Source organism: Protopterus annectens, chromosome 8.part0 (assembly GCF_019279795.1).
Source record: "Protopterus annectens isolate FY-2018-M chromosome 8.part0, PAN1.0, whole genome shotgun sequence".
Classification (NCBI taxonomy): Eukaryota; Metazoa; Chordata; order Ceratodontiformes; family Protopteridae; genus Protopterus; species Protopterus annectens.
The window spans coordinates 1498877587-1498903729 of NC_056741.1; the positions used below are offsets into that span (position 1 = coordinate 1498877587).

The 26143-nt window shown below is 40.1% G+C and overlaps 1 protein-coding gene across 2 annotated transcripts in view; it reads left to right on the forward strand.

Moving 5' to 3' along the window:
• Nucleotides 1–26143, forward strand: part of PRDM10 (PR/SET domain 10) — a 1088540-nt gene that overhangs the window by 219742 nt on the left and 842655 nt on the right. For both annotated transcript variants that reach the window (XM_044081083.1, XM_044081084.1), the window contains exon 5: nucleotides 4702–4902. In XM_044081083.1, the coding sequence (XP_043937018.1) occupies nucleotides 4702–4902 (201 nt within the window). The remainder of the gene's footprint in view (nucleotides 1–4701; nucleotides 4903–26143) is intronic.

Below are 26143 nucleotides of genomic sequence, written 5' to 3' on the forward strand. Positions count from 1 at the left end.
TGACAGACATTTGAGCTTCAGACTTCATGCCCTTCAGAAAATACACGCTAATGCAAAGCCTATTGTTCTATCAACTTTCTCCGTTTTTAAGAGCAATATTTGAAAATTGTCCCTATTTTGGGGCCTTTGCCGCCACCCCCCTCCCCATTTTATGGCTTTAGACAGATTTTTTTTCTCTTAAGTTGTTGAGAGGTATGATGGTTACCAGTGGATGAAGGTAACCTTTCTCTTCACATTTTGAGTGAGATTTCATCCCATAATGTACTTGATGACGAACCACGTTGCTGACTCCTTTTAACCAGTATGCAAACAGAAGTTAATTTAAATTAAATACCAAACTGCAAAAGAACAGTTATAGACTTCAGTATACATAGTGGAAGTTGTACTAGATTATGGTATGTATTACCATTACCCTGGCTTGAGAATCAACTTCCTTCAAGCCTCAACCCCTCCATAAAGATGCGCAAGGTTAGGGAGAACTTTCACAGGTGTGCTGCAGATGATGTCATCCATGGGGCAAGAGCAGCAGTTTTACGAACAGGGGTTAAAAATATGAGTTGGAGCAATCTGTCCTGTCTGGTGGTGCTAGTCATTGTAGTAGATAAATCAAAAGCCATTTCACGCTTCAGTATTTTACTCCTTAATTTGGTCAAAAAATAATTATATTTTGTTTCATGGCATTTTGATTTTAGAGATAGCTAATTTATTGATATGTATTACAGTGTAGAAGGATGTTTTGTTGTGAGGTGGTTCAGTGCTTACCCTGTTAATATGTGGGTTGCAGACTGAGCAGACTTAAAGCACACCAGATCCACTGCAGTCGCATCCTCATGGTAATTATTCTCTCTAAATGAAATTTGCTGGTCTGATGCAAATTAGATACATTTAGGTCACATTGTGATTGGTTTAGACATCTACAGCTGGAACAGAGGTCACTTTACTGCATATCTTGGGTGCACTTCCACCCAAAATGGGTATTCGGATAATTAAGTTTATTTAAGCTTAAAAACAGGTATTCCTGGATAATGTGGGATGATTGAGAGCTGTGACTCACAGGCTTGTACTTCATTGCTGCAACACCTAGTGCGCTTGCTAGATGTCACGCAGGTGGTAAGTCAGGTCTGCCTCCTTCCCCCGGCATCGGTCAGCTGGCAACATCTGCTCACTAGCATCCTCCCATGCCAGCTCTTACAGGTGGCAAAGCCACTAGTTAAACTCTGTCGGTCTGCGTCATAGTTAGGAATTTATCCCTCTACACCACAAAGCTGGCTTGTATTTTAGGGTTTAATGCTCTTGACACAGATTGGCAAAAAGTTTTACTTGAAAATCAACATGAAAAATATATTGTGCTGTTGAGTCACAAGAAACCAACACCTTCTATGATTAAACAGGGATTTTCAGGCTTAAGAGAGTGGTTAAAGAAGAGATGGATTTAATTTTAACAGGCTTGTAATTTTTGAATTTGTGTTGAATTGAAGTAGAGTACTCTAACGTGGTAATAAGTGTAGCCTTTCATTTTGCATTTCAAGTCTCCTTGGTAGGAAAATGCTGGGCTATAACAGACTTTAAAGTATGCTTATATTTTGCTTGTTGTTTCAGTGTATCTTGAACATTTTAGAGGCTAGATCAAACTATACTCGCAGAAACTTAAATGTCTACAGGTGATTGTCATTATGAGCAGTAATAGTACAATCATTTGGTGCTGTGATTAGGTTTTTGGAATGTTAAGCACCATATTCTGAATGTGTGTATTTTTTGTAATGAAGTTAGTTTGCATGAATTATTTATCTAGGCGACATAGATGGATTCCTTGTTTTGTGCTGACTAGTTTGTGAGGGTTATCAGTATTCTATGTAGTCAAAACATCTGTGCTGTGGAATGCTGCTGATGTGAGAAAATTTGAAAGTAACTATCAAGCATTGAGCCTTGTGGTATCCTTCAATTGATGGGCAATGGGTCGGGAAGGTAGTAGTCCACCTGGACTGTACATGTTTCACTTTGCAAGAAGCATTGGATCCATTTTGGGGCATTACCGTATAATCATAGTGTAGTTTTTAGTGGCCTCACCCTATGATTTACTGAATGAAAGCCTTTGGCAAGATCAGTGAATAAAGTATCTGAAAGGTATCCAGAGTCCATTGACATTTTTATGCCTTGCTTGTGAGGATCGAGAAGGTAGCTGTGTTGATGTTTTCCTTTCTGAAGCTTTAAGTGTTTAGTGTGTGTGTGTGTGTGTGTGTGTGTGTGTGTGTGTGTGTGTGATATACATTTATTTATTTTTGCTTAACCGAGTGCACTGTTCCAAAGCCCTTTTTCAGCCATGAATTGGGCATACACAGTAACAACTTTAAAGCTTTTGACAACCGGGTGTAAATACATTATGCAAAAATAAGAAATGCAGTGTACAGAAAACACTGAGTACAGAAAAACGTAAGGATATGCTTTGAATTTAGACAAAGCAAATTAATGTGTAGTTTGTACATGATATTGTTCGTGCCCATAGAGTATGCAGGTAATGGGAATATGTTAAAACTGAGGTAAAAAGGTGCATTTGTGGTATGGAAGAAAGCCTAGGAATCTACCTTTGTTTCCCTCCTTGCCTTTTAAACTCCATGGATGCTGGTAGCTGTTCATGTGGTCACTTTAGGAGTCTATTAAATCTCATAAACATAGATGGATACTGAATGTAATAGGTACTGTCAGAAGGATTGTTGTTGTTTTAAGTGGTTAGGAGATATAAACAATGTAAAGTGGAAGAATAGTGGGAAAACCAGGAAAATACAAGAGGCAGATTCATAATGAGTAGATAAACCAATACAGAAAACTTAAAGAAAAACTGTAAATTAAAACATAATTTAAACAAATTAATTATTTCTGAAACATTTGTACTTGTATAGAGCTGCCAGATGTTCTGTGCGATACAAGTGAAATTTTAGGAGGATTTGCTGGGTGTATCTTTTGTGGGGAGCAGAGGAAAACTGAATCTTGCAAGCTTGGAAATTTTTGATGAGACATTTTTCCCAGTTGCTGATTACTTTGAAAGTTAAGGGGTCAAGCTGTAGGGTGGCTGCACCTGTAGCAGACAATCAGTTAGCTGTTCTAAATGAGCACAATAATAGTCCCAAGAATCAGCAGGACAAAAACTCATAGGTTCATAGGTTGGTACTAGGCTATCGGCCCTAAGGCCTATACAAGCCTAGCCATAACAATTCCCTGGCTATTTCTTCCCACACTATTTACTTCCCTGGACCCCTGTCTAGCAGGGTGACTGACGTTATCCCTGGGGTGAATTTCCTTTCTCCCATCCAATCATCAAGGTTCCTTTTGAAGAGGGCCAAAGAGGTGCTCTGCTTGACATAGATTTTTACTTCTGGTTGAAGAATGCAGTGTTATGTCCTCAGAGGAAAGAAATCCAACACGCAGGGCATGCTTTAATCTTGGGATAAATATGTCTTGTACTTCTGTACCTTCTGGGTTGAGTTGGTTGGCCACTTATTGCAGCATAGTACTTTGGAGAATGCCGTTCGTATGTGGTGTTTAAAAACATTCTTGGCTCCAGTCATTTAGCTAGGTATTCTTGGTTAGAGTTGCTAGGGATAAGGATGTTCATTAGGCCAGGGTCATGATGAATTCTGCACATTTAAGCTGTTGGGGTGCCTAATAATGTGCTTTCTTAGGAGTAATGAAGTTTGTTGCAGCTCATCCTTATTTAGGGTAATATTCAACTTGGGAAGTTCAGATTATTGGCAAGGAGGGAAAAGTGATGCAATTTCAATAGAGAATGCTGTGGAAGTCCAGCTTTAAAGAAGCATGTCTCTGACATGGTGGTCTCAGAGATGGCATTAAACAAGTTGTGTTAGGAGTTTGCTTCAGATTTAGCTGAATTACCCCTTTACTGAACCCAAATGTAACCAATCTGGTAAAAAGTGAGACTGTACCTCTTCAGATGGCCTTTTTAGTTGGTGACCACTGCTTTTTCTCCAGAATTTTAGAAAGGGGCAAGAGAAGCTAAATGGTGTTATAAGGTTCCACCAGTTATTTCCTCCTTGATTTGGCAAGGGAATTATTGTAGCTATATCCAAGGTCTGAAAAAAGGCAGTTGTTAATGAGATGTTTGTGACTTGAAATTAAGAAATAAAATGGTAGTTCAAGTTTTATATGCTGTGATGAATTTAGGATAATGTCCATCAGAGCCAGGTTTACCATTCGAAAGCACATCTTTAATCCACTGTATGATCTCCATTTCTATTGACTGAAAGAAAAAATATTTATAAAACTAAAAGTACTGCATGATTATAACTGAGGACACTTTATAAAAACTGAACTTATTTTCCTTTGGGGAATGAAGGTATAAGGAAAGGATTTTGTATGGACTGTTTTAAGTTTTTATTAGAAATAAAATTAAGACATACACGGAAAAGAATCAGAAAGAAGTAGGCATAACTTTTAAGTATTGACATAGTTCTTCTGAGTTGATTTGAGGTCACCTTATAGAAATATGGATGGTATTTGAAACAATCTTATTTAGTTGAGAAGACGAACCAGAGACCATTGTTGTGTTTATACAATGCGAGAATAAACACTGAACTAGAAAAGGACAGCTGCAGCTGGCTAACTACATAAACTGTCTTGTCTGACACTTTTTTTCTGATAAAAGTTTATGTAGTGAGATCTCCTCATCTTTGTCTGCTTGTTTCATAGATTTGTTCAGAAGAAGAGAACAAAATAGGACGTCCACAAGAAGATCTGTGGTATGAGCTCTCTGATGAAAATATTTGTAACTGGATGATGTTTGTGCGACCAGCAAAGAATCACCTAGAACAGAACCTGGTAGCTTATCAGCATGGAAGCAGCATTTATTTCACCACAATAAAAAATATTGAGCCCAGACAGGAGCTTCGGGTAGGTTTTGAATTGTGTACTTGCAATGATGTTAAACAAGCAAATTGTTGTCTACTTGAATTTCATTTCACTGCCATATTGCAACTGTTGACACCGTGTTCTGTCAGGACTTTTTTTTTCTGTTGAGGTCATTTCCCTCCTATGTTTACTCAGGGTCATCTGCCAGTACTGACAGATGTGAAGGGCCTGCTTAGACTGCCCAATTCCATTTTTTTGTGGATCTGCTACAGATTTTCACCAGTTAGTACTTTTTCCCCTTCTAACCAGAGTTGTCTCATATCTTCCCCATACGTTTTTTTAACTATATCATTGCTCAACTGTAAAAATTCTTAAGCTGCATTCATTCTGTCCACAATTCTTTTTGAAAAAAAAAATCTGATCACCCATGATATCACCGTTCTTTGCCCTTGTTTGTACGGTACATCTAATATACAGTGCTCTTTTGAATATTGGTTCCTTTGTAATACCAAAGTTTATATCTTTCAGTGTTGATTCCTATCCTCAAAGGTAAAATTTAAGATGTTATCTATGTAATATTTCTAGCTGGGACCAGCTATGAGATTGCATTCTCCTGTACTTATTAAATGGTAAAAAAAGTAAAACTTCAAAAACTAACCAACTACAGTTTAAAAATATCCTTGGACTGATTTTCAGCTTTGACATTATCATTGCATAATGATGCAGTCTGCTTTCATGATGGCCATCTTGCAAGACACTATGGATCTGTGCACATCCACCCTTGGCTCACATATGATATAAGAAAACCCTCTATTGTTCTTAGTGTGCTTTAAGAAATAATTATGTTCATTCAGAACAGGCAGCCCTTCAGTTCTGAAGGTGAACTGCAAACCTTTGTGAACTCCACTGTTACAGTCGTATCGATGCATGAACACCTCTACTAAGTCATTGTTTTCTAGTGTAAGAAAACCTTTCCTTGAGGATTTCCAGGATGGCTGTGCATTGAATAACAGCTTAATTCTAGTTCTCCCAGTGTGAAAACAGAAACTTAGCAGAGAAAGCCAGTGGACCTATACTTCTGAGTAAATTTCAGTAACTGGCTAGTAGGTGCACTTCTTGGATGCCAGGAAAAAAGAAATACAGATGACCTGAAGGAAAATCAGCTACAAAGGGTGTGGAAAAGGCACTGACTGGGAAAAGTACTGCAGCTGTTCAGCAAAAAGCAATGGAAACCTCAGATATGACTTCCAGTAACCTAGAGGAAAGTGCAAGACAACTACACACAAACCTTAAAATGAACATAACACTGATGGAGTATATCATCTCAAACAAAAGGCTGAAAAAATGGAAGAAGCTTTAAACAGATACTCAGATGAGGTGATGACACTGCAAAACGTAGAGGTAAATATGAAGAAAAGGCTGGCTAAATATGACATTGCACAAGAAGAGATGCTTCAGAAAATAATAGAATTAGAGGACAGAGCATGTAGGGGAAAACCTGAGATTTTCTGCTGTACCAGAGAAGCTGGAAGGAACACAGAACAGATTTAACTTTATGAAAGCATAAATGAACAGCTGGACTGTTATTCCTCAACAGGAATTGTTAATTGAAAGGGCACATTGTGTGTATGGTCCAAACCTGACTATGAGAGAGAAACCATCTTTAATAGTAAATGTGTAATCTTACCAGCAGAAGGAGTTGATTCTGACAAAACTGTGGGAGAAGGACAAACTACTAAAAGTGGGAGACAGCATAGTGTTTGTGGAGAATGACTACTCATTGTACACTAGGCAGAAGAGGAGTAAATTTATTCCATTATTCAGGAAGTGTCGAGAAGCGCGAAATTCAAAACTGATGTACCCAGCTATCTTCAAAATATTTTTCCCCTGGAGGGACAAACTCATTTTTAGATGAAGTACATACTAAGGAGGAAATATAAAATTTGTCCAACAAAAGGTGACCTTTGAAAAGGAAGACTATTCTGCTTCTTCTGATAATAGAGGGCAGCAAGACTGTGCTTGTGAAATCTTTTCCAGTGTTTCAATGGAAAATGCTAAAGAAAAGGAAAACACTTGCGTCAACTAGAAGAAATGGTAGCACGTTGGAAATCAACAGGATTTGGGAGATTGTGATGAACTGGAATAAAACTAGTAATTTGGAAATTGACTAGTGTGGGATTACAAAGCAATAGTTATATTTGTGAAACATGACAGAGCAAGTACATCTAGCAATATTGGACTTTTTTTGGACTGTGGTAAATTTGTAGGGGACTCTAAAGCATATTCCCTACTTCATGTCATTAATGTTTGGAAAAATACTTAGAGGGGAAGAGGAGGGAGAAGTAAAACCATGTTTTTTCTTAATGGTGCTATTTTAATACTGCATGATTTTCATGTATGCTATAAAGTCAAGTTTTCTCAGTTATTTTTAAGTGTAATGGGGATACTAATGTAAATAAGTGCTTTTGTCTTTTTTCTTTTTCCCTTCTCTGTCTCACCTTGTTCACTTTTAAGAAATGTGGGCACTGCAGTGTAAAAAAGTCTGGTTAAAAGAGCATAACAAAAGAGAAAAATGGTGTGCTTTTTCTCATTCTTGCATAGGAGAATGACTGGATTTAAGCCCCTTCGCATGCTCTAGTAACAAGTTTTAAGAGAAAGTAAATTGAAAAGAAAATTGAATATTATAAGGCTTTTTTCTAGTAAATGTATGCTTAGCAGTTTTGTATCTGGTTCACATGTCTCTAGGAGACAATCTGGTAAAGAGAAATAGCTAGGAGATAATGCTGTTTGAATGAATTTAGGTGTTTTCTCAGCTGAGAGAGCTATAAAGGTAAGACAAAACCAGACTGCACTTAGTGCAGGCTGCCATGTGTCTTAGCATGGATGATCTTTAATTTAGGTTAACTCAGGTTTGTGAGTGTGGATGTCAGTTTGAAACATTTGTTCCTATTAGGAAGGTAAAACTTAAATATTTAATGATGTACATAGTTTTGTGTGTTATTCAGTTAATAGGTTTTAGAGTGGTATTGGGAGGTGTAGGGCTTTCAATAAAACAAAGTTTTATAAGATGTGACAGGCTCAAATGAATATGACAATAAACAACTGTTTAAAAGATCAACCTGCCAAACAATGTGTGCATGTGACACATGCTGGAACTAGACGTAACAAAAAAGCTATTATACAGAAAAGATGAGAATAACTTTTTAAGACAATGATGCTTTTTGTAATGTCTTCATATGTCAATGGTCTCAGATAAATACAAAAAAGAAAAAGTAGTGAACTATATTAAAAATGTATATTGCGACTAGCTTTGCTACAGGAGACACACTTCGAAAGAACTGAACATGTGATTTGGTAAAGAAAGTTTTTCATGATGGTTATTCAGCGGAATACCTGGAGCAAAGGAAAAGTGGAGTACTTGTATTAATTGCAAGAGAAGCTTGAATAGTGATAGAAGAGGATAAAAAAAGATAATGGTAGATCTGTAGTACTAAGGCGCTACTAGCAAGGGAGGAGGAGTACACTGGCATGTATTTATATTCCAACTAAAACTGCTATAATGGAGTTTAAGAAAATTCTGGGAGAAATAATTGGCTTTCAGCAAGGAATATTGCTTATAGGTGGGAATTGGAACCTGATTTGCTAAAGTGAAGATGTGTCTGGTGAGCCCAGAAGGGAAAATATAACAAAGGAGTGTAAATTTTTGAAGACATTTATGAAAATATTTTTGGCATGGAAGATGTGAATTCAGTACTAGGAGTATGGAATGAATTTACATATTCCCCAAGATACAAAAATTAGGGTAGGCTAGATTGAATTTACATTTCAGAGGAACATGTGCATTTAATTAAAGGTCTTGATTCGCACCCATATGCCAATAATAAGTAAAATAAAAACATATGGTAATGAAATAAAAATGAGACACTGGCACTTTCCTACCCATCTGCTGAAAAGAGATGAATGGGTATTGGAAATTATTCATCAGCTATTAGAGAAAATCTATATTTCTTCTAAAAATGTAGCTAGGGAGTGGGATAAAATTTAAAGGGGAGTTTAAAAACAGGGTGGAAATAAAAGAGAGTTATGGTTAAGAAGTAACAAAAATTATTTAGAGGGACTGACAAATGTTAAAGTATTGCAGAATAGGGGGAATCCCCCAGAAGAAGAACAGGAACAACTGCAGGATGCTAAACAGAAAATAAAGGATTGCCTTGAATAATATGCATGAGTTTAGAAAGATTGCTGTCAAGCAACTGTTTTTGATGATAACTCTGCAGCACAAAAACTTTTAGCACAGCAACTCAGGCAACAGAAAGTAGAGAGCTTTTCCCAAGCTTAGGGAGCCTATAACAAGGAAGATAACAATTGATCCAGTTGAAGTATTAGGAATATTTAGGAACTTCTATGAAAGTCTGTATAAAGCAGTTAAATGTGGAAATCAAGAAAAGGTACAACTGAAAATGTTAATGGAAGAATTAAATATGCCAAAGTTAGAGGTAGATGAGGCTCAGTTACTAACAGGGTAGGAGGAGGCAAGATAAAAATGGTGATGTAAAACAAATTTACAGGGAAGTCCCCAGGAAAAGATGGTGTTCCTGTGGATGTTTAGAACCTGGGTGGGAAAAAAACTGATAAAGATCTGGAAGGTTTTGTTTAACAGTATTTTAAGAGGAGGAGAAGTAGCAACATCCTGGAAGAAAGCAGTCATAGCTGTAATACCTAAAGAGGGTAAAGATCCAGCTTCGTACAGACCCATTTCAATGCTAAACCATGATTATAAAGTATTCATGTCTGTAATGGCTAAAATAATGGCAAAAGTAATGCCAAAATTGATGGATACAGATCAGTGTATTTTTTGGAGGTTAGGCAAACATTTGACAACATAAACAAAAGACTGATGATCCAGAGGGAAGCAGAATGTAAATAAAATACCACAGTTGTTAGTGGCTCTTGATGCAGAGAACGCATTTGACAGAGTAAACTGGGAGTTATGAGCAGGGTAATGGAAGCATTTGCATTCCCTGATAAGATTTATAAGGATGTTCTTCGTGTTTCACTATTGCAGTCATTACATTTGGGTAATCCTGCTGGCAGGTTGCCCTCAGTCGGCCAGAATTCCAAAGTCTTGGGTCCTGCGTCAGCTGCTGTCGCTCCTTCCCTGACGTCAGGTTGTCAGGGGTATAAAAAAAGCAGCCAATGCCATTTTCTTCAGTCTGTCTTGCCGCGCGGTGCCCGAAGCAGAAGCAGTTTGCAAGTGCCGGTCGGCCGACTCCTGAGATTTTCGTATTCGAGTTTCAGACCCGAAGTCTTCAATAAAGCTAAGTACCCCATTGGGGAAACTTTTTTTTCTTGCTCCAGACCGATGTCAGAAAAAGTTAATAATTGTATTTCTTGTGGAAAGCAAATACCTCATAAGGATTTTCATTCTTACTGTATTCCTTGCCTAGGCCCTGATCACAACATTTCTGGTTGTCGGTTTTGTGCTAGATTTAACCAACGCACTATTAAGCGTCGGTATGATTTTGCTTTAAACTATTTTGGACACCGGTTTAATTATCCAGAAATGTCGTCGGATAGCCATCTGACTACCGGAGTTAAAAAATGCAAAGAAAGAGAGATAAACAACCGAGGTCCAAAACCAACGGCGAAGCTTCTCCTAAGCCAGTCGCCAGTTCTCAGTGAGGCGCTTTCGCAGCCCCTGACGCCCGCTACTTTAGAGTCGCAGGCCACTACCGACTCCCACGTGGAGTCGGCTATGCTGCTGGAAACTCAAGGTACGCCAAGATTTTTCAGAATCTAAAAAGAGGCTCAGGGATTTCCTTTTTCTACCTCAACACAGGCCTCTAGCCATTCCACCTGTGTTAGACATTGTAGATGTGTTTTCAGAGTCTAGTCTGACCCCCGACTCCCTTCCTCCAGCTCCTGTTAAGCCTGACAGATATTACAGGGTGCCTGACTTGCATAAATTTCTCTTTAAAAACCCTGCTGCAGACCCAGAAACTATTTTACAGGATCTCAAAGGAGTTAAGGCTTCCGCTGCAAAAAACCCTACCCCCTCTGACAGGGTTTCTAGGACACTGGATAGATGGGGAAAAAAGGTTTACACATGTGCTACCTTTGCTATAAAGGCCTTAAACTGTCAGTTTCATATCCTCAAATATCAGCAACATGTCATGGCATTGCTTAAACAGAAAATGTTGTTAAACTCTGAATGTGCAGAAAATAAGGAAATGTAGGATTTATTGCATGCAGCTGAACAAGTTGGAAAGCATACTTTGCAATGTGGTTTTGATTCTTTGGAGGCCTTCTGCAGGGCCACAGTTATGGGTTCTGTAATTAGAAGGCATGCTTGGTTAAAGGAACAAAATCTGCCTGATCATGTTAAAGTTAAATTATTAGATGCACCTTTACAGCATGATACTTTGTTTGGTGTTAAGGCAGAAGAGGTGTTAAAGAAAATGGAGGACAAAGGTAAATCTATGCAAACTGTGAAAGATTTTTTACAAGTACAGCTACCTAGGTTTAGTGGACACTGGCCTACAAAGAATTGGTCCTTTCCTCTGTCAGACAGACCTCAAAGGGGCAGATCCAGATGCCCTAGAGGCAGATCCCAGGTGCAAGGTTCGTACAGGTAAAAGCAATGGGGTGCTTTTGCCTCCAAAGTTGGAGAAGACAAATCACAGCCATACAGGAAACAGTCCCAATGACGTCCCCCTGCCGGCACCAAGCACTTGTGTCCTGGCAGCACCCTTAGGGGGAAAATTAGCACTTTTTTCACAAAACTGGCACCTTATAACCCAGGACAAGTGGGTTCTAAATATAGGGTTCTAAATATAGTGTCACAAGGCTACAAGTTCCATTTCCATACCCTGCCAAAAGCAAACGGTTGGCCAGATCTTCTAAAAAATCAATGGCCAGAAGCGCAAAAACAAGTCTCATCCCTCATGGACATGGGGGTCATTCAACAAATACCAGAGCAAGAGCAGGGACAAGAATTTTACTCAAGACTGCTCTTGGTACCCAGAAAGGACAAGGCCTGGAGACCAATACTGGACCTATCTATTTTGAACACATTCCTAGATATACCAGAATTCAAAATGTTGACTTTGCAGCAGCTTCTGCCCATGCTGGGCAAGAATGCTTAGCTTGTGATTTTAGACCTAAAAGAGGCATACCTGCATGTCCCAATTAGACAGTCATGCAGAAGATACCTCAGATTGAAGGCTGGCTCAATGCATTACAAATTCTGTGCACTGCCCTTTGGCTTATCTACTGCGCCTAGGGTCTTTACAAAGTGCCTGGCACCAGTAATTCCATTCTTCAGACAAAGAGGAATACAAATATATTCTTACTTGGATGACTGTCTAATTCAAGCAGAGAACAAGGACATTCTTCTACAGCATCTGGCGTTTGTGAAAAGGCTTCTAACATGCCTAGGGTACACAGTCAACGAAAATAAATCAAAACTAGTACCCTCTCAAGAGATAATATTCCTGGGTGCAAGCTTAAATACAACTGCCCAGATGGCTTATCTCACACCAGACAAAGGCAACTGACTACCTATTACAAAATGTTGGCAACAAAGGCCCAGTTATCTGCAAGAAAAATTCTGCAGGCTTTGGGCTTCATGGCATCCTGCATCCTACTAATTCCATATGCAAGACTGCATATGAGGAAACTTCAATGGTACCTAAAAAATGTTTGGACTCAACATTGCCACAGCCTGGAAACAATGATTACTCTCATTCCCTGCCTGCAACAGGAGTTTCAGTGGTGGGCGAAGGCCTGTCACCAGAACAAGGGACAGCCATTCACATTACCCCTAGCCAGGCAAACACTAACAACGGATGCTTCAGATTATGCCTGGGGGCCCCGCATGGCAGAAAGATGCGTTCAGGGCCCATGGGCCTCAAACCAAATGCATCTGCATATCAACCAAAAGGAGATGCTAGCTGTTCAAAATGCCCTAACAGCCTTCAAGGACCTACTTCATCTGGGACAATTACTGATAAAGACAGACAACACCATGGTCATGTGGTATATAAACAAGCAAGGGGGCACACATTCTTACCCCCTTTGCAGACTAACCATGACTGTGTGGGACACAGCATTGACTTACCAAGTACATCTGCAGGCACAATTCCTGCCAGGAAAGGAAAACACTCTGGCAGACGGACTAAGCAGAAACCGCATGGATCCCCACGAGTGGCAGCTGGATCCACAAGTCTTCAGCATGATAACAAGGAAATGGGGATGCCCGGACATAGATCTATTTGCCTCCTCTCACAACTACTAACCAAAAAGATTCTGCACAAGGACTTATCACAGACAAGCATTGAAAGTGGACACCCTATCTTTCAGCTGGAAAAACCTATCAGTATATGCCTTTCTTCCACTGCCTCTCCTCCCCAAAGTACTCCTAAAGGTCAGACAGGGAGAAGCCAAAGATTATACTGATTGCCCCAGACTGGCCACGCCATTGCTGGTATCCAATCCTAAGGAACTTGTCTCAATGCCCAGCTTGGATCTTGCCTCAAATACCTCATCTACTGTCCCAGCAAAACAATCAGGTCCTGCACAGCCAACTCAGTACTTTAAACCTGACAGCGTGGCGGATAATGTAGTCATACAAAACACACCTCTCAGTAAAGCTGTGATGGATGTCATTTTGGAAGCCAGAAGGCCTAGTACTAGAAAATCTTATGCTGAAAAATGGAAGAGATTCTGTGCTTGGAACCAGGCACAAGGAACTGATACAGCTGTTCCAAATATTCCTCAGATTTCACAATGCTTAACTGAGATGCTAGACAAAGGCCTATCTTTTTCATCAATTAAAATTCATACCTCTGCCATTTCGGCTCATTACAATACAGAGCCACCAATCTTTTCTCATCCTTTACTAAAGCAGTACCTCAGAGGAGCCAAAAACTTAACGCCTCCAAAGAGATCACCAATGCCTGCATGGGACCTCAACTGTGTCTTGGAAAAACTCACCCTGCCTCCTTTTGAGCCAGCTGCTACTGCCGACATAAAGTTTTTATCTTGGAAAACAGCTCTGCTCCTAGCAATAACTTCTGCAAGATGGGTTTCAGAGCTACAGGCACTCATGGCTGTGGAACCTTTCATCATGTTTTATCCAGACAGGGTCTCTCTGAGGACAAACCCAACATTTATGCCTAAGGTGGTGTCCACTGTGTCTCTTAACCAAACTATTCATCTGCCAACTTTTTATCCAAATCCACAGAACAAGGGGTAGAGAATTCTGCATTCTTTGGACGTACACAGACAACTTAGATTCTACTTGGACAGAACCAAAGTTTTCAGGAAGACAGAGGAATTACTAGTGGCATATGCTGCAGGAACACAAGGAAAGGCTATCTCAAAGCAGACTATTTCAAAGTGGATAAGACACTGCATTTGTTAATGCTATTTACACCATGGCAAGCCAGTGCCCAAGGGCATTAGGCCACATTCAACCAGAGCTGCAGCCACTTCAGCAGCCTTTCTCAGGGGAGTACCAACCAAAGACATATTAGAGGCTGCTACTTGGAGTTCAGTGCACACCTTTACAAAGCACTATCATCTGCCACTCTACTCTAAATCCAGGGCAGGCTTTGCCACTGCAGTTCTGCAGGGCCTCATAGCCGCTCCTAATGCTGTTTAGCTCCAGCCTCCGAACCATAGCTTTGGGACTCTACCCAAATGTAATGACTGCAACATTGAAACACGAAGAACATAGTACAGTTGTGTACACTTACTATAAATGTAGATGTTCAAGTGTATTCACTGTTGCAGTCCAGGTTACCCACCCGCCATCCCCCTTTTTTCTGCTGGAACCTTTCTTTCCTTCTCTGATCTATGCAACCTTGCTTGTAGATGAAGGTAAAGTTTATATTGGTGTATGTATTTATATATATATATGTATATACATTTTGGCTACCCTTTTATGGGGCACCTGACATCTGGGGCAAGAAAAACTGAAGAAAATGGCGTAGGACCCAAGACTGTGGAATTCAGGCTGACTGAGGGCAACCTGCCAGCAGGATTACCTAAATATAATGACTGCAACAGTGAATACACTCGAATATCTACATTTATGGTAAGTGTACACAACTGTACTTTGATTAGGATGCTATATGAGGGATTGGAAGCGAAAATTAAAGTAGGGCATCCTCTCTAATGATCTCTACTTGAGCAGAGTAACCAGGTGTAGGGGTGTCCTCTCGCCTCTTTATTTGCATTATATTTAGAACCATTCACAAAGAAAATAAGGGAATCAGAAATTCAAGGATATAATTGGTATGGTAGTCAAGAAAAGCTGGCTGTATTTGCAGATGATAATATTTTATGCCTGACAAAACCAGAAAAGGACATTACAGTGTTATGGAACATTTTGAGATGGTTTAAATCTTTTTGAAATTCAAAATTAATGAAGATAAAACAAAGGCAGTAGCGATAAATTGTGTACATATGCACAAATTAGTTCAGCAGCATTCAGATTTATGGGGACATAGTAAAATGAAGTATTTAGGAGTATGGATTAAAATGACTCCACTGTAGCAGCTAAGGATATGTGGGATAAGACTAAACAAAGGATAATCCAAAAACTGAGAAATTGGCAGCTCTGTAATATGGATATGGGTAGTAAGATAAAATCAAAATGTTTGTTTTTAGTCCCTTTAGTCTTATCTACAGTTCAGGCATATTTTTATCAAACGTAGGAGAACTTGTGGATAGCAATTAATAAACAGCTGAAGGCTTTTATCTGGGAGGGGAAGATTGCAAGAGTCAAGTGGGATAAGCTGATTCTTTAGTTGAACAAGGTGGATTGGGATTGAGCAATTTGAAGGGGTATTTTAGAAATAAACAGTTAAGGCTCTTATACATACCACAAGCAGAAACTTATAATTCAAAGTGGAAAGGGATGATGATGAAATGGGGGGAAGCTCAAGAAACAAGAAGAGACTGGAATTTTGGATGCAGACCTTTAAGTAGATTAACAGTCATACAGCGTATTATATTCATAAAGTAGCAGAAAGTATTCCAAGAACTAAGCTAACATGGGAATGGAGAAAGGAGACTCTGCTGATAGGGATGACTGCAACTAGGGATACAGACAGGCAAGAAGGGGATGGAATTTATTGGAGAAAACTGGCAAAATTATCAAGGTACTTTGGGAGCAAATAACTAGAGAGGGAAAGGTAACGGAATTGGAAGATATCAAGAATTTATTTGGACTGCAGGTTAGGGACTGCCTTCCTTATCAAGGCTTTGATACCAGAGTATACGCAAAGAGAAAGAAACAGGTGTGTTCTAAACAAAAGACCAGCACTGGTAGAGTTTTAGTAGAACCCAGAACAGAAGCTGCTGTTAAAGGAATAATTAATACAGCATATAAAATATTGCACGATAACTATAAGAATCAGTCAGAGGAGGTTAGAAAGGATTGGGTAGAACGATTGGATAAGCAAGTCACAAAGAAACAATGGGAGGTTGTCTCCCAAATATGCCACAAAATCTAGAAGATTTAGCATTTTTGCTTGGAAATGATTGCATAGATATTTTTATACCCCAAGTAGACTCAAGAAAAATTTTCCTGAAGTAAATAAGAAATGTTGGAGGTGTTCGTAGGTAGGCACTAGGCTATCTGCCCGAAGGCATTTATAAGCCTAGCCAGAATGTGTTGGCTTTCGCCACCTCCTTAGATTAGTTCCCTGTGCCACTGTCCAGCAGAGCCACTGAAGTGATCCCCGGGGTAAACTTGGTTTCCCATCCACTCGTCAAGCTTTCTCTTGAAGAGTGTTAGCGAGGAGCTCTGCCTAATGTAGATTGGAATCTTGTTCCAAAGCATGAGAAGTCTCTGGGACAGGAATCTATCCCTCCAGCACGTCCTATTTATTGTTGTGGTGAGGTTTATATCCCTAGAACATGTGGCTCAAGGGGATAAGGTTTTCTTTAGGTGGAGCATGTCCATCAATTCTGGGTTGGACATGGCCTTGTATGACAGGCAGAGATCACCTCTGAGTAGGCGGTATGCAACCGAGTGCAGCTGGAGTTTCTTCAGTCGAGCTGCATAGGGCATCTATTTGAAGCCAGTGATCCTCTTGGTTGAGGTACTTCTGTGGTCTTTCCAGCTGTTGCAGGTGTCTTGTAAGGTACATCCCAAATGGGGCATTGTACTCTGTGATGGGTCTGATGAGTGATGAGTAGAGGGGCACAATGACCTTTTGATCTGGATGCAAACCCTTTTGTGATTAGGTAGGCCACATAGAGGATTTTCTAACCACTTAGGCAATGTGATTATCAAAGGAGAGATTACTATCTAGTTGGGTCCCCAGATCCCTTATTACATTTTCCGTATTTAGTGGGTACTTTGTTTTTTCTAAAGGGGGTGACTATGCACTTTTTGGCATTTAGCTTGAGGCCATGATTTTGACACGAGGTATCTGTCTCATTGAAACCCTTTTGGAGGATGTCTGTGTCAGCCAGAGAGTCAATTATAGCCCCTAGTTTGCAATAGTCTGCGAACTTGGTCAGCCATAGTCCTCCTGTGTTTTGCTTGCATGTACCTCTGAGAAGTATATGCCGAACAGGAGGGGTCCTAGGACTGAGTCCTGGGGAACGCCACTTGTAACCGGTTTAGAGTCGGACCTAGGTCCCGCAACTCTCACCATGTGGGTTCTGTCCATGAGCCAGTTGGCAATCCATCTTGTGACATAGGGGTTTATGTTTAGGCTGGTAAGCTTGTCAATAATACCAGAATGGGGAATGGTGTTGAAGGCCTTTGCGAGGTCTAGGTAGGCTGTGTGTACCACCTTTCCCTTGTCTATAGCCTTGGTAACTGTCTCAAAGAAGTCCACCAGGTTTAGGAGGCATGATCTGCCCTTAACTAAGCCGAACTGGGTAGGGTCAATTGTTTGGAGGTTCCCAATGTCTCTGTTAATGAGTTCCATGATGTTGCGCTCATAGCCTTGCAGACCAAACTAGTCAGGCTTATATGGTGATAGTTCCCAGGGTCTGTTGTGGCTCCACCTTTATGGAGCAGAATAACTGTTGCTGTGTGCCACTCTATGGGGTACGTAGCCTGTGGAAAGGCTGAGTTTGAACATGGTGTTTAGTTGAGGGGTTAGTTCATCTTTGAGCTCGTGTAGGATGCAGCCTGGGACACTGTATGGTCCCATTGATGCTGTGTTTTTGGCTTTGGAGACTGCTGTTTTAACCTGAGTGTCTGAGATTTCAGGGGCTCTACATTCTTCTGGTATGGTTATGTGCCTTTTTGGGTGTGAGAGGGGGGGGTGAAGTTTGCACTGAACCTGTCTGCCAGGATGTTGGCAATATTGGTCGGTTCAGTGTATTTTGTGCCATTCTGCACTAACTCCAAGCAGATCTGAGCATTGCCACTTAGATTCTTGACATAGCTAAAGGATGACTTTTGGTTATCTTTGGAGTCCTTGGCAATTTTTCTTTCAAAGCTCGCCTTGGATGATTTTGAGGGATCATAGTTTCTTGCTGATACTGATCAGGGATGTCTTCCCTTCTTCGGATTTTACTCTTTTCTGTACTAGTTTCCTCCTTCTATTGTATAGCTTGTTTATGGCAGGGGTCCACCAGACTGGTTTTCTTTTCTTGGAGGAGTGAGTCTTGGTTTTGCGTGGGATAGCATGATCCATCATTCTTGTTGGTGCCCCTAGAATGCATTAGTAAAGGATTTTGCAGCTTAGACAGCATTATCCTTTAGTATGGGGGCTTTGAAACTTTCCACCTTGGTCTTAAGTAATGTGAAGTTTGCTTTTGAAAAGTTTTTCATGGTGGTTTCCCTGTCCGGGGGTGGAGGTGGAATGTGGATATCCAAAGTGATTTGTTTATGGTCAGATGTAACCAGCGAGGGGTTGACCTCCAGTGTTGAACACCGGTCGCCCATGTTGGTGATGACCAGGTCCAGTATGTTGTCACCTCTGGTGGGAGTGTTGACCAGCTGATCCAAGGCGTTTGAGTTTATAAATTCTAGGAAATATTGGGCAAGGGAGTTAGTACTTGAGTAGTTCTCCCAGTTAATGTTTGGGTAATTGAAATCACCCAATATTAGGATGTTTGGTAGGACCTTTATGTTTCCCAGTCTTTCCAGAAATGCGGAATGGGGGTCCTGGGACATGGTGGACGATCTGTTGCAAGCTATAATTTGAATTGCAGTTTTACCCGTTGTTAGTTGCACGTGGATGATCTCTAAAACATCTTGCTGTGCCACTAACCTGGAAGTGTGGGTATCCTTGATGAATATGGATACACCCCCGCCTTTTGTATTTTGGTCCAGGTTCTGTGGCCGAAATGTATGGTATGAGTTTTAGCCTGGTAGTGCTGGTTTGCGCCCTGGAGCCTTAAAGCAGGTTTCTGTTGCTGCACATGTATCGATTTTCTCCATACTGAGGAGTGCCTCGAGTGCGTGCATTTTGAGGTTTAGATTTCTGGCATTGAGTAGTATTACCCTCAGTTTTTTGTTACTTGTGCTATTTACGGTGGTGAGTTTGTCTTTTGAGCCTTGCCTAAAAAGGCACTATGGGGGTGGCAAGAGCCTTGGCCAGTATTCGAAAGTCTAAGGGTGACAGGTGCAAGCCGTCTCTATCAAAGTGGCTTGTCAAGCATGTCATCCCAGGCAGACAGACACCGGATCCCCTTTGAATGACACCAGAAACTTAGCCAATTGTTGAAATTGATGATTTTTTTCTTTATACCGTGGTATCATTCTTGGTGAGGGCAGGCTGCTATTCAGGGTCATACCGGCCTGGGCTGCATGATCAGAGAGCTCTTCCAAATCTCTTTTCATGTAGTCCATGGACTTACGGCTCAGGTCATTCACACCAACATGGACAATGACAGAGTCTTATTTCTATTTGTTCTGGAGTGACCTGAGTGCTTGTGTTATGTTGCGGATCCTGGCACCTGACAGGCAGCTAACAGTAACCTTCTCCTTATTCAGCCTAGTGAGTGGGATGTCAGTGTGCCTGACTATAGAGTCACCTATTACTGGTATGTTGGGTATGTTATTTTGCCTTAAGGGCTGTGATTGCGTTGCACACTGGTTTTGTGAAGTATATGTTTTATGGTTTGTGTTGGGGGATAGTGGTTGCTTGGATGTCTGCTTTAGAGGTCTCTGTTGTTTTTGCAGATTTTTATTTAGAGCCTCTGAGTATGTTTTTGTGTATTTGTGTGTTTTTGCCGGTGCTGGTTTAATGGGTCTATGTGAGACTGGTGGTGGGATGCAAGTATTTCCTTTCTCCTCTTGACTGTCTGATCCAGTCTTGGGTTGAGAGCTTAGCCTCCAGTTTGGCTGTATAATTGCATTTCTCGCATGTATTAGTGTTTGGTGGTAGGAGGAGAGGGTTGTCTGTGTACATGAGGCAGTTGTAACATTGTCTCAAAATCCCCAGATTCACCAGTTGGACTGGAGAGTACACCTGAAACTGCCCTTTGGACAAGGCTGGATAGGTACAGTGAACTGTTTTACTGAATGGCTGGTATGGTCGAATAGAGAGCCTTGTCCTTCTGTATAGTATAGGAGGGTCTAGTGCTAGGGTTTATAAGTGCTTGCTATGAGTTTTGAGCAAGTGCCGGGCTGAGAAATGAAGGGCTTGAGTGCTTAAGTTGAAAGTTTGTCTAGTTCCAAGGGAAAAATTGAAGAGGAGACTTTGTGGAGCCGGAAATAGTTATAACCTACTAACCACTGCTGTCTGGCACGCAAAACTGGGCAAATGTGGTTTTTATAGCAGGGAAATGAAAGAGAGAGAAATTAGTCCAAAATGGCCAATGATCTACTAATTTCTGGGCTGAAACCACTCCTCAAGGGACAGATAGGCTGCTCAAAGCTCCCATCTCTCGCAGGTGAACAGAGAAACTTCCTTCTATCCAATTAAGGTGTGGGCAAACACAGAGATTTGTAACACAGCCCTGAATTCAGCACTAACCTGAAAACTGGACTATACTAGCTTAGAAAGGCGGGAAACAAGTATATTTTTTTTCCAGAAAATAAAGCAGATACAAGCAAAAAAACACTTTAAATGCAGACAAAAGGATGCTTGTTATATATCTCAGATCAGAGTTGTAGTCAATGCCCCTAGTAATAAAGTAGGAAGAAACACAAATACAGTAAAAGCAGATGAATAGCATGCAAATATATATATATATATATATATATATATATATATATATATATATATATAAATAAAAAATCTAAAACAAACAAACTGATTTAAACAAGTTACCCAGTTAACCAGAAAAAAGCTCAGAACTGAGCCCTGTACCAGCAGTCTTCAATCAGACAAGTTCTAACTCCACACTCCACTACTAGGGTGCAAGGGAACATTCTCCAAAAAAGATGGCCTGGATCAGTGCTCAAGTTATACAAACAAAGCTAGATTCAGCAGGCCTGAATATGGTCTATGCTACAGCAACAAGGCTCACCAATTTCAGAAAGAAACAGTTCAAATAAGCAGGCACATTATGCCTGTGACCAGAATCTCCCAGCTCAGAAGGGCAGAATCCAGCCTCTCCTCCCACAACAGTGCAGACCACAAACCTTCTTAATGTAAAACAACCAGTATGAATCCCAAGTGCTTAAACCGAAAGACTTAGAATAACAGTTACAATTTAATCAGGCTACTACCAAGCAGTAATAAATGCAGCAGAATAAATAAAATTGAGTACCTTTAGTAAGAGGCAAAAGCAAAATAAAGTAGGAGGAAATACAAATGCAGTAAAAGCAAATGAATAAAGTCCAAGTTTTTTTTTGTTCGTTTGTTAGTAAAGTGCAAGGAGAGAGGAAGGAAGTACTTAAGTGGGTTGGCCTTCTCAAATCTTCTCTCTCTATTAAGTAGTGTGAACACTAGACTCAGAATATGATCTCACTGTACTCGGTTAAGTGAGCAAATGAGATGGGCTCTGAGTGTTCAAATACAGACTTGCAGGAGGGGCGGGCAATTCCAGAGCCACCAACACTAACAGCAAAACAAGAACAGGGAGGGGGGGGTGGAGAACTAACTGCAGAGAGACACACAGCACACACTATTCAGTGAAACACAGAATTTGGTAACAGAAAAAATGAAATACAATACTTTCAAAATTGCAAGTTTGTACTTAAACTTCAGCTTCTAATGCAGGTGATTATAGCCAACCAAGTATCTCAGAAGTTGAGCATAAAATGAATTCTAAAACTTTGTGGCTAGCACTTAAAGTACAGAGGAAGCCCTCTAGGCTAACAGTTAAATATCAGATAACAAAGAAGTGAGAAGACCACCTCTTACAGCAGAGAGACACACAGCGCACACTATTATGTGAAGGGAGAGAAGGAGGCACTTGGGAACATATTTTCTGTGAGTTTAATGAGTTAGCAGACTTTAAAGATTCCCTGCAGAACTACTCTATCAGAGATGCTGGGTGAGCAAATTGTGTAAGTAGGGAAGTGTTTTTTGAGCTATGATAGAGAATCTGAATTGCCTATACATAGTAAGGCCTTGCTGAATCTAATTATGGTGGCTTCCAAAAAAGGAATTACTAGATAATAGAGTCAAAGTCTAAACCAACTGTACTAGAAATAGTGAATAGAGTAACAGAGATAAAACAACTGGAATTGGTATCTTTAGAAAAGGCTAGGAGCAAGTTACATAGGAAAAAATAGGACCTGTGGGAACAAAACATACAAGGGATGAACAAGGTTTAAAAGAAGCCTGGCTTTGAATGAGCTATGTAATTTTTGACTGACTGGTTGGTTAGATTATAAGTGGTGTATAATGTTGTTAGATTATAAGTGGTGTATAATGTTTGCAGCTGAAATTGTGTCAGTATGGTCTGTGATGTAAAATACTTGCAACTGGGCTGTGTCAGTATGGTTTGTTTTCAGTTATGATTGCCTATGCAATAAGTGACAATTTAATATAAATGCTTCTTGTTAAAAAGTCTTGGAATAACTACACACACGTGCACAAAAACATTTTCCTTGATTCAGTTTTCCTTCTCGCTCTACACTGTGGTGTGATGAAATATTTGTGTAGCTGTTTTCCTGTTTTGAAACATTCCATCTGCTTGTATTTTCATTTCACCCAAGGTGTTCCAGTCCCACTCGGGTGTAGCCAGAGATTTACATTTTGTACTCGAACCTAATGTTGCTGCCCCCACTACCCACTTGTCATTTTAAAAATGTACTCAGCCCTCAACATGCTACCCCCAGATACATGGAATGCATGTTATTTTCAACTGTTACAATTCCATAAAAAGCTAGTTTTAGAGGTGTATTCCTTTTGCACAATAATAATTTGTGTACCGCTATACTGTCAATATCCATTTACACAGTTCTAAACATTCTGTGCTTTTTGAATGTTGACATTTCCAAGAGATGCTCAGAAAAAAATGTACTCATTTCAGTTCGGGTATGCCTAGCTACACCTTTGGTCCCACTCAAGTAAATCACACACTGTTTAAAACCACTTAATGTCTTGAGAGCATCGCCTTCTAAAAATACCCTCATTGTTTTTGAGTGTAGTATTTTCTACACAAAAAAAAAAAAACACTGGCTCCTAGTTGTAGCCATGATTGCATCCCAGACAACCCAAGTTTGATTAGTGAGCTTGGACACTGAGGAGTGTGCTGAGGAAGGGGGAGGGGGGAGATAAACAGCATTTTGTTGGCTTGCATCCATCAGACAGAGGAAATTTCTAGCTATGGTTGAAGCCAGTTGTGGAGATGGCAAAAGTCCACAGTCTTATCGTAAAATATTTGTGAAACATACTTAACACATTCCTGGGGAAGTCAACTTACCTTCATGTTTTCACCCTTTCTGCTTCTTTCTTGACATTTTATCAAAGCTACAGTGGTGAATGCTAAGCTCATTTACTTAGTGCATAGCTAGTCTTGATTCTGGCTCTCTGAACTATGTCAAAGAACATTTGTTTGTCCTCTATCTTCTAAGCCTTATAGGTAGAGCATGGGAATTTGGACTCATTTAGAAGTTTCCTTTACTTTACTTTTTCAGCAAATGCCTTGCATGTTACATTTGTCACTTCAAGAAACCTACTTACTCCACTTCAAAAGCCAAGGGAAACTTTTTTTAACAAAAGTTTAATTATGTCCCCCTCTGTGTTTGCTTCCATTCAAACTTATCTCAGACACTTTTTGACTTCTTAGTTAGCTGATTCATGTTAAGATGTGTTCTTGCCTTTGCCTTCTACAGTTTCCTGTGTGACATGGTGTTGGCCCAGTAAAATCTTAACCAATTTATTGTTCATCTCAGGCTTCCTGTTAAGAGCCATCTCCGTCCTTATTTTTTTTGAATGAATTATTGAAAGGCTGGCTTGTCTTTAAGTTTTCCTTCTGGAGCTGTTACCTGTTACGTCAGAAGGATCTTACAGCTTCTGGCCCTTCATTCATCCAAGATCCTGGAAATCACATGGTACCAGGACTACTGTCTAAGACCAAATGCTAAAAAGTGTAGCACTATGTCCATTGGAAAACATTGGCACTCTTGTTCATATTGCTTAGAAAACACTCTTCTGATTATTAGTAGTTATTAGGGAACTGGCCAGTTTCCAAGACAACAAGCCCTCCTCTCACTACCATTTCTTGATATTTATTAGAAAATTCTACAAAGCCTAACTGATTGCCAAACATGTAGATTAATTATTTTCTACACCTTTACTAGGCTAATGGAATGGAATACCCCTTTGACATGTATCTGACTAAACATATACTCCAACTTGAAAGATGATGCTTTCTTATCAGAAACACCCACAAAAAATATGGTTCTAAGATTCAAGTCCTTTGCAGAACATCTTAAAGCTGTGCCCCTGTTCTCATTCTCATGCAGACTCCTTTGAGGTGATCTCACCTTGCTTACAGAGCCTCAAATGAGACTGTCCTATGTGACCTTTTACATATTCATAAAATGTGTAACACCACAAACACCAGTACTAGGTATCTAAACTTCACTATGGATGCCTTTCCCAAAGAATTTCCCTTTTGTGGAATAAACACCCCACACTGTATTAAACAGAGTTGCTCACTGACCATCTTTAAATGATACGTGAATGAATGTATGGAGGGACATCACTCCTGGGCTGACCCCTCTAACCTTTATGGAAAACGGATGACATGTATTGTGTATTGCTTTGGCTAGGCTACTAATGATCCACCCTGGTCAGCTGCCTAGTAATCAACGTCAAATACATCCCATAACTAAAATTGTCAAAATGCAAATCCTCATCACTGCTTTGGACAAGTGTATGTTGTTTGGTGTCTCATTCAGAAAATCTTTAAAAAAAAAATTAGAAGAAAAGGGCAAAACCATCTCACTGATGAAATAACTTTGTCACCAGTGTACATTTTCTAACCAAACAGTGGACCTTTTATAGAAAGTAGACCAGTCTTGAATTACTGAAGCTAAAGAAAGCTAATGAAAGTGGCTGTTGGATGGGGAGAGGAAACCCAGGTAAGTAGCAAGGCAACCTTCTAAAGGCAGTTCTCTTTAGTCCACCTTACCCTATCCCTGTTTCCACACACACATTCCTATTTAATAGAGAGAAACCAAACACTTTTCATAAAGCAACGATTCACTGTGACCAAAGACACTTGGCTGAGAGAGGTGATTGTCAGGATACAGAATAAGGTAACAAAGTGTTTCCTATTTCATAGGGGTGCCTCAGATTGCCTTAGAACAGCTGATGGTAGCAGGCCCATTTGTGAAGCAGCACTTTACCTCTACTTCCAGAGGAAGGATTCTACCAGTAGAGGAGAGAATAGGGTTTTACTTTAGATTTTTCCTTTTTCCAAGGAAGGACTGTATTTAAAAACCCACTGTGGATTTTTCAAAACTAAAAAAAGTTTCTAGTAGTAAAGAAATTCAAGAAGCACACCACCCAGTGCCTCATACTTCCTTTGTTATCAAAAGAAGTGATGGTCCCACTGAACATGAAAGACAAATATTTTATACTTCCCTGTTCATGAGCCACAGGAAATTAAGATTCATGGCAGAATTTTGTCCTGACCTGGACTGTTGCCTGATTTGGTTTCCTTTACAAGAGGAGCTGAAGAAAGCTTTAAAGCAAGCAATGTCCTGTCTCATCAGCTTGGACATTTATTTAATTTGCCAGAAGTTGTCTGTCTTCATCTAACAGAAGGATGTTTCTACACTAGTGTGACATGATGAGGCATAATTTTCTTTTAGTTAGAGAAGGCCACCCTTTTTCTTCCCATTGCAGCAAACATCAGTGGACTGCCACTGAGATTTTAAGAACACCTGTTT